Source organism: Triticum aestivum, chromosome 3B (assembly GCF_018294505.1).
Source record: "Triticum aestivum cultivar Chinese Spring chromosome 3B, IWGSC CS RefSeq v2.1, whole genome shotgun sequence".
NCBI lineage: Eukaryota > Viridiplantae > Streptophyta > Magnoliopsida > Poales > Poaceae > Triticum > Triticum aestivum.
Window position 1 is genome coordinate 21,506,303 of NC_057801.1, and position 9,675 is coordinate 21,515,977.

At 47.5% G+C, this 9,675-nt stretch overlaps 1 protein-coding gene across 2 annotated transcripts; it reads left to right on the top strand.

Annotated features, from left to right (window-relative positions):
• Window positions 1-4,271: 4,271 nt before the first annotated feature.
• On the top strand, window positions 4,272-5,019 carry LOC123064433 (uncharacterized). Of its 2 annotated transcripts, none has more exons than XM_044487917.1 (2): window positions 4,272-4,583; window positions 4,820-5,019. In XM_044487917.1, the coding sequence occupies exons 1-2, from the start codon at window positions 4,295-4,297 to the stop codon at window positions 4,855-4,857; spliced, it is 327 nt and encodes a 108-aa protein (XP_044343852.1). In that variant the 5' UTR covers window positions 4,272-4,294; the 3' UTR covers window positions 4,858-5,019. The 2 variants fall into 2 exon arrangements, with proteins under 2 accessions (XP_044343852.1, XP_044343853.1); XM_044487918.1 differs by having other exon boundaries at window positions 4,272-4,574.
• Window positions 5,020-9,675: the final 4,656 nt, after the last annotated feature.

The following is a 9,675-nucleotide window of genomic DNA, read 5'->3' on the forward strand; positions in this document are numbered from 1 at the left end:
TGGGTGATGGCGGCGGCCAAAGAGACGGTGCCCGGGCGCGCACTCCAGCAGCATGCTTCGGTGGGTTGGTGGGGAAGAGAGGGAAAAAGGGAGAGGGAGAGAGTGGATGGGTGGGCAAGCGGGCCCCCCTGGTTTCAATGATAGCCAGGCCAGGGTCACATGAACCACGCAGAGACACGGCCGGACAGTATATAAGTATACGGTTGGCCACTTAATGTGCCAGGTACAAGTATACATAAATGTATCAAGTACAAGTATATGGCTGTCCACTTAATTAGTAGTATGTAGGAATAGGAATGTACTAGGTACAAGTATACGATTATCCACTTAGTGTACCAGGTACAAGAATATCCTTATGGTGGCCAAATGTACCAAGTCCAATTAGTGTGCGTTGATTGTACCATGTATATGTATGTTTGTGATGAGTTAATGTACCAGGTAAAAGTTACGAGTAACAAACAATATTATTGCCCAACATTGTGCATCTCATCCGAGTAGCCCTCCTCGACGGAAGAGTTGTCAGACGACTTACCATAGTGTTTGTATATTTACCCCATATTTGAATCCATTGTTTCATAGACGAAGAGACTGGAAAATTTAGCACGAGCAATCCAACTAACACTTGTTGGGCATGGTGATTACCGTATGGGTGAATGGTACCTTTGCGGTGGATGAAGAAGTGGTCTGGTCCAGCGGAGGAGGAGAAGTGTCGTGGATCCCAGGTGTATCGATGTAGGTGACAGAGTCATGGAGTGCAAGTATGGGCGGGGCGGTGTTCGAATGGCGGCGCCGGCAAGAGAGAAAACAGATGCAGATAAAGTTGTATTAAGGGATGTACGGGGGTCCTTGAGGTGCGCTTTTGAGCACGGGCCTTAAGCATGGGGCGGGAGGAGGAGCGGCCAGGGTGCCAGAGGCTTACATGGCTATCGCAGGCTTGATGAATAACAGCTCTGACGACTACGATGATACCCTTTATACCGCTGCAAGAGCATCCATCTCATGGCACAATTACAAGTTGGGCGCTCGTCCTGATCTCAAGGGAGAAGACAAGCTTGTGTTCACGACATATGGGCATGCACAACGAGAGTTGCCTGTACTCGACACGGACGGATGTGAGAAGCTCGTGAATGTACCAGTACAAGTATGCCTGAATGTACGAGGTACAAGTAGTTGTGCACATAATGTACCAGGTACAAGACTATTGGCTAAATGTACCAAGTCCAATTACTGTGCATTGATTGTACCAGGTTGCTTGGACCTGCTACATTCAGCCGGAACAAGCATACAACACCCAAAAAAGATTCCTACCAAGCAAAATTAGATAAAATGTAGATCGACTGTAAACTACAAGCTAATACATGAGTACTTGGACCTAATAATTCAGCCAACGCAACCATACTTGGACTGGTACATTCACCCGACACAATCATACTTGCACCTGGTACATTCAACGGACACAATCTTTAGACCTGACACATTCAGTTGGCACAGATAACTTCCTGCACTTAACAGAATAAAGCCGAAGGAGGACAACAAAGGGCTGATGGTGTTTGAGTATGGCTGGTGCGATTTCGCATCTCGCCATGGTCTCAAGGAAGGAGACAAGCTTCTGATCTCCACCTATGGGCCAACACAATGGGAGTTGTCTGCGACCAACCATGGGGTGGTGCTTCAATGACAACGACGATGGTGACGACGGCGAGCTCTGTGATGCAGTGAGGGTGGTGGTCGGGAGGAGGATGACCTGACATGCTCATTAAACACGCCTCTCTTCTTGCGTGGAGAGATCGTCGCATGTTTTTTCTTTTTTTTTCGTTGCAAGTGATGGGGACGAAGCACTACTCAAATCAGATGGTTACAGGAAGTTTTATCATATGGTGGAAACCGGACCGGCTGCAACTTTGGGTCGGTTGACCGGCACCTATAGATGGCCCTTTTTGTTAGATGCATAGCTCACGGGTAAGAAAATATCTCCATTACACCCAACACATTACCAAATATATACCGGGCGCAACCATACATGAGTACTACCACTACTAGGGAAAAGGCTAGCAGCAGCGCGACTTTAATGTGTATCAGTAGCGCGGGTAGCGGCGGTACTAATAAGGCGCTACAGCTAACACATAGCAGTAGCGCGGGCTCACCGGCGCTACTGCTACACAAGTGTAGCAGCAGCGCGGTTAGCGTAAGCTCGCTACTGCTAGTAGCTCTAGCTCGCTTTCCCTGGACGCGCTACTGCTATCGCGGCGCTGCTGCTAACTTTTATACACTCGCTACTGCTAATTTAAGTAGTTTTTTTTTCGGCATATTTGTTTTGTATTTGAACAGGCTTTATAGAAGAATCTTTAGCACATAGAAATGTCATCATGATACACATACAAATGCCTGCGAGACCACAAATGTAATCGTAGCATATACATACAAATAGTCTCATCATAATGATCATCCAACACAAAGTGGTATCTTGTCATCATCTCGAAAATAGCGATACATGCAAGTCTCGAATACTTGCAACTACAACAATGTCATCCATCTAAACAAAGGTATACGCAAGAAGAGCTATCACTATGAGTGAGAGCGAAACTACGCAGTACATGAGGTGGCGGTTACGAGTCCTCTCTCGCGCTAGCGTGAACCTCAAATAACTAGCTTCTCCTTCTTGTCTGCTTTTGAAGCCTTTATGGCTGGCGCCCGTGAACCCATTCACTTGCGCCTGTCACTCATGCCACTCGTTGTACACCCCCGGAACCTTCCATTTGTACACGACATAGCAATTCCAGCTCGCTATCAAGAAACTAGGTACCTGTTAGAGATGCATGTTCATGAAGAGGATGTACAATCATATATATGCAACAAAATATACTAGAGCAACACCGAAAAAGAAAGGGTTAGCAACTAGATGCAACATACAATACGCAAATTAATTAACTAGAGGTAGGTCATCGTACGCAAACTAACAAAGTAGCTTACGCAAGTTCGGCAGGGACCATGGACATCACAAAGTTTCATCGCTACAAAAAGTATACAAGTTCAACCGACACATATCATCATCATCGGCATCATAAATCACTAGAAGTTCCATCCTTCCATATCATCGAGGATGAACCCTAGCTTCTTGAACGGCGTGAGGTCTAGACGTTGCATGCCTATGCGAGTTCGGACGTCATCTCGCAATATAGGGCCGTGGTGGAACATCCCCTTCTCATCGACGACTTCTTTCATGATAATCGTCGCAATGTCACTTTGGATGCGAAAGAAGTCACCTCTAAGTTTATAATCCGCTTCTCCATGAGATTCTAGCCACTTGTGGATATGATCGTCATTTCTGCTTCTCATGCGAAGCTTTTGGTGATTCGTGTTGAACTGAATCATGAGATGGACGATGTAGTATCCATCCTTCTTGCTTTGTTTTGGTACATGGATGGAGGAGAAGTTAGTTTTATGCGCGAAACCCATCTTCTTGTTCCTTTGTTTCCTGATCTGCACGTGGCCACCTCTAAAGCTGAAGCCTTGGAGAGCATCATCTAGAATATTCATTATGTGGGTGTAGTCTTTTATCTCCTAGTCTCTGGAAGGGTCAAAATACACGGCGTGGGAGACTTGTGGGTAAAGAACGATAAGGACGGCGCGCTCGTTGCTGCGGGGAAAAGACACCTCAAATTATTCCCCATATGAGAGAGAAGGAATGATTGAAATGTATGAAAGGGTTGTCCGGAACTGACTTACTTTGGATGATAAGGCACGAGGACAATTTCCCGGTCCTTATTCTGTACCATGAAGTTTTGGAGGTACTCCCTAGCAGTTTCACGCTCAAAGTCGCCGAGACTCAAGAAAGACTCGTGCATGTAGTACGGATCCGCCACACAGATTTGCGAGACTTCTTCGCTCTTCATGACGGAGCTCATATGTAGCGCAAAAAGGCGGACGATTGTAAAATCGAGCCGCCTTGTTAGAAACATCTCAAAGATATGGTCAAACCGCAGGAAGAACACCTCCGCGGGCTGTGTCTCGACGTAGCACTTCCCCTCAGGCACACACGAGCCGCGTATGTCGGATATCCTGGATCCTTTGAGGCTAGTAGGCTTTTCTCAGTCGAAAGCACATGGTCGTGCAGTCTCCTGAGATCCCCTGATAGTGCTTCCAGTGGTTTCGGCGGTAGCATCGGCTCGCCCGTGAGATGGAACATGACCGCACCTTTCACGGGGCGGCTCTACCTCGCCCGGCGTGGGTGCCACCGAACGCCGCTGGTGTGCTCGGCCCTCGTACCGCCGCTCCCACGCAGGCGTATCCGGTTATGTACTCCGGCCCGACGCCCTTCCCTGCTGCTGCACCTGCCCCTGGATCGGGGTCCTACACCACGCTCGGGCCCTTTGCTGCTGCCCCGTATGCGACTCCTGGATCGGCAAACTACCCCACGCCGGCGCCCTTTCCTGCTGCTCCAACACTGCTGCCGGGGCCCTCTAGCTGGGATCAGCAGGCCTTGTTTCACCAGGCCTACAGCAACGTCGCGACCCAACACCCCAACAGCGCCACCGACTGGATAATGGATTCAGGCGCCTCTTCACACGTCACAGGTCAGCAAGGTAACCTCTCCATCTGTCACTCTCCTTCACGGCTTAATTCTTCTAGCATCACCGTTGGTAATGGCCATCAGCTCCCTATTGTTGCATCTGGATCCACTACTCTCTCACCCACAGACTTTACCCTTAATGATGTTCTTGTATCACCATCCATCATCACCAACCTTATTGGGGTTCATAAATTTACTACTGAAAATTGGTGTTCCGTCGAATTTGACCCTTTCGGCTTTGATGTGAAGGATCTCGCCAGCAGGACGGTTCTCATGCGCTCCAATAGCCCAGGTCCACTCTACCCCTTCCATGGTGATTCGGAGCACACCACGATGGCTCTCTCCGTTGCGGTCGACGGCGATACCTGGCACAAACGGCTTGGTCACCCCGGCCACGCTACTCTCTCACGTCTTTCTCGTGATTTTATTCAACTTTGTAATAAACCGGCCCCTGTATGCTCATCTTGCCAGCTTGGTCGGCAACCCCGTCTCCCTTTCCCTTCCTCTAGAACATGTACCACCGGCCCCTTTCAAATAATTCACTGTGATTTGTGGACTTCACCGGTTGCTAGTTTTTCTGGTTTTCAATATTACCTTATTATCTTGGATGATTTCTCACATTATTCATGGTCTTTTCCGTTGCGCTCCAAATCCGACACCTCCCCCACCCTACAACGCTTCTTCCAATATGTACTCACGCAATTTCATGTTCTCATTAAATGCTTACAATGTGACAATGGTGGTGAATTCATCAACACATCTCTTCGCACTTTCTTCTCCGATAATGGTATCACTTTTCGCCTCTCATGCCCACACACCTCGCCCCAAAACGGCAAAGCCGAACGCCTCATTCGATCTACCAATGATATTGTGCGCACCCTACTCATCCAAGCCAACTTCCCACCTCCCTTTTGGGTCGAAGCACTTCACACCGCCACGTATCTCCTCAACCGGCGTCCATCTAGCCCGATTAATTTTAACACACCCTACTATCTTCTCCACGGTGCTCACCCCTCCTATGACCACCTTCGCGCCTTTGGTTGTCTTTGCTTTCCAAATACCTACGCTACCGCCCCACACAAATTATCTCCACGTTCTGTACGCTGTGTTTTTCTCGGATATCCCCTTGAACACAAAGGGTACCGTTGCCTAGATCTCTCTTCCCGCAGGGTTTTTATTTCTCGGCACGTCATATTTGACGAGACACAGTTTCCATATACTGTGCCCACACCGCCCGCCACAAACTCTCCTCCTGCACCGGATTCCCCGCCTCCCACGCAGCTTCCGCCGATCCTCCTTGATGGCCACGCCCCACCTACCTCGGACTACCCAAACAAATCTACAACCGGCGCTGCTGACCAAACCCAAACGTCGCCCGCTTCCCGGCCCACCCAATCGATCGGATCAGCCTCGCAACCTGCTCCCGAATCCCCACCTGCCACGTCTGCCCGCTTGCCCGCCCCAACCGCGCCTGCTAGCCCTCCCACCGCCTCCCTCTCGCCCGCATGCACCTCTGCTTCCGCGCCACCCTCTCCTACCAAGCCACAAGTTCCACCTCTGCCACCCCGGTCTATTCCCGTGACTCCACCCGAGAACGCACACAAGATGAAAACGCGTGCCAAAGCCGGGTATTTTATGCCTAAGGTTCTCACGTTGTCTCCTATTTCGCCACTTCCGGCCACCTACAAATCTGCCCTTAGGGATCCCAATTGGCACAACGCGATGTTAGACGAATATAATGCCTTGATGCAGAATGACACTTGGTCTTTGGTTCCTTGTCCTGCAGGTGTGAACGTTGTGACTGGCAAATGGATCTATCGTCATAAGCTAAATCCGGATGGCTCTCTCGCCCGGTACAAGGCACGTTGGGTTCTTCGCGGCTTCACTCAGCGGGAAGGGGTGGACTATGGCGAAACTTTCAGTCATGTGGTCAAGCCGGCCACCATCCGTGTGGTCCTTAGCCTTGCCACTTCTCAGTCGTGGCCCATGCATCAGCTTGACGTCAAAAACGCTTTTCTGCATGGTCATCTTCGCGAGACGGTATATTGCCAACAACCCTCTGGTTTCATTGATTCCACTAAGCCCACTCATGTATGTCGCCTACACAAATCACTCTATGGCCTCAAACAAGCCCCGCGCGCTTGGTTCACTCGCTTCACCACCTTCCTTCACGGCATCGGCTTTGTAGCATCTAAGTGTGATCCATCACCCTTCATACTGCATCGTGGCACGCAAATTGCGTATCTACTCCTTTATGTTGATGATATCATCCTCACTGCTAATGCCACAACACTTCTACATTCCATCATCAATTCTCTGAAGTGTGAATTCTCTATGAGTGATTTAGGCGACATTCATCATTTTTTAGGCATCAATGTACACCGCAACACCCATGGCATTTTTTTGTCCCAAGAACAATATGCTCTCGAAATTTTAGATCGTGCCAAAATGCTCAACTGTAACCCCATCTCTACACCCATCGACACCCGCTCGAAACTCTCTTCCACAGATGGAGCACCATATACCGACCCTTCCTTATACCGCAGCCTTGCCGGTGCTCTCCAGTACCTCACCTTGACACGTCCCGACCTTTCCTATGCCGTCCAACAGGTTTGCCTATTCATGCATGATCCCCGCGACTCCCATTTTCAGCTTATCAAGCGGATACTCCGCTATATTCGAGGCACCACTCACTTTGTCCTGCAGCTCTACCGCTCCACCTCACATGATTTGATTGCTTATTCCGATGCCGATTGGGCCGGTTGTCCGGACACTCGTAAATCCACCTCCGGCTTCTGTGTTTTCTTGGGCAACAATCTTGTGTCTTGGTCTTCCAAGCGGCAGCACACCGTCTCTCGTTCCAGTGCCGAGGCTGAGTACCGTGCAGTGGCGAATTGTGTCGCGGAATCATGTTGGCTCCGGCAGCTATTGACTGATCTCCGCCTTCCTCCTACCCGTGCCACCGTGGTCTATTGTGACAATGTAAGTGCCATGTATTTGTCCTCCAACCCGGTGCAGCATCAACGGACGAAGCACGTTGAGATTGACCTACACTTTGTTCAGGACCGTGTCAACCTTGGAGAAGCGCGTGTGCTCCATGTGCCTACTACATCTCAGTTTGCGGACATATTTACAAAGGGACTACCTTCCTTGGTGTTCTCTCAATTTCGATCCAGCCTAAACATCACGGCAGGTGATGTTACGACTGCGGGGGGCTGTTAAACACCGTACGTGTACACTTGATGTAACGACCTCTCCCTAGTCTGTAGGCACGTCCTTCTGTTACGGACTGCATGCACCTGCGTGTGCCCCTGCTACCGCTGCGCTCTCTCCCTCTCTCTTCTACTTATGTAACAGTTCAGATCAGATGTAATACAAGAGATATACGAGAGAGTTGACCCATCTATCTCCCTGGCCTCACATTTTTCACTCCCTTTTAAACATCAAAACAATATGAAGCAAACACGTAGATAGTGTATGCGGTCCGTGGCCTCACACGTAGATATGAAGCAAACACATCAAAAACACTACCATACCTTTTTTTAAGAATCTACACTACCAAACCTATACATTTTTTTGACGGGACCATACCTATACATTTTTTTAGGGGAGAACCATACCTATGCATGTAGTACGGGCGGAGCTACAAGGTGGGCAGGGTGGGCTGCAGCCCACCCTGTAATTTTACACCAGCCTACTATATACCATATCTGAGATGGGCCAAAGAAAATAATATAAAACCCAATAGCTGTTACCAAGTCCTGACCCCATCTCTGCCTAGGCTGAGGATAAATTCGGGGAGCGCCTGTACGCCGCCCGTGTGCGTCCGATCGTTCCGACTTCGCTGAAGCGACGCGCACACGGGCCGGCCCAATCATCTGGCTATGAGCGAAAAAAAGAAAAAAGAAAAAGCGTATGTGTGGGATCGAACCGACGACTTCATGCTCGAATCAAGTGAGGCTAACCAGCCGAGCTAGCTAACACGACAATTTTACATGCAGCGCCAATCTTAAAGTAGAATGTACAGGGGCAAATCCTTAAAAAAAACGTTCAACATTTTTATAAATACGTTGAAGAAATTTTAAAATACAGTGAACCTTTTTGTAAAAAAATACTGAACAAATTTAAAATACTAAAATGGACATTTGATGGTTATACGCTAAACAATTTTTAAATATATGATGAACAAAACTTAAATACACAATGAACATTTTCTAATTATATGTTGAACAATTTCATAATATACAATGACCATTTTTGTAATACACAATGAACATTTTCTAATATACGTTGAACAATTTAATAATACATAATGAACATTTTTGTAATACATAATGAACATTTTCTAATATACGTTTAATAATATACAATGAACATTTTTGTAATACACAATGAACAATTTTACAGTGCAAGGTGAACTATGTCATAATATACGATGAGCATTTTCTTAATACATTGAAGATTTTTGTAACACACGGTGAACTCTTTATACAAATACACCATAATGAAAAGAAGAACAGAAACATGAAATAAAAAAGGAAATGTAAATGAAAGAAAATGAAAGGACAAAAAGGAATCAAAACAGAAAAATAAAAAACGGAACAAAACAACTGAAAACCGGCCAAAACCATGAAAAAACTGGAAGCAAAAAACCATAGAAGAAAAACGAAAAATACCCCGCAAGAAACAGGGGAAACAGCAGCGAACGAAATCCGTACCTGGGCCGGCCCAAGTGGCGACTTGCTTCAGCGAAGGCTGCTCCTTTTGACGCCTGCGGGCGTCAAATAGGATTTGCCTAAATTCGTTTATCCAAGAACTAGCCTCGGGAGCTATATCCCACATCCAGCGAAGCGTCTGGAGTAATTGGGCCAGCCCAATAGAGATTCTTTTAAGAAAAATTCAGTTAAAAAGGGAGAGCGAGGGGGGTCAATCCTCAAATCTCCTAGGTGGTTCGTCGTGTTGATAGCCACAGAGCAAACTTCAAGTTCATGTTAAATAACTTGGACACAACTTACTAGAAGGAAAAGAGCTGGATTTTACACTGTTTTCTATATTTTTGTTTTCTTTTTTCACCGAGTTTTCTCCATTGTATATCAGTAGTAACA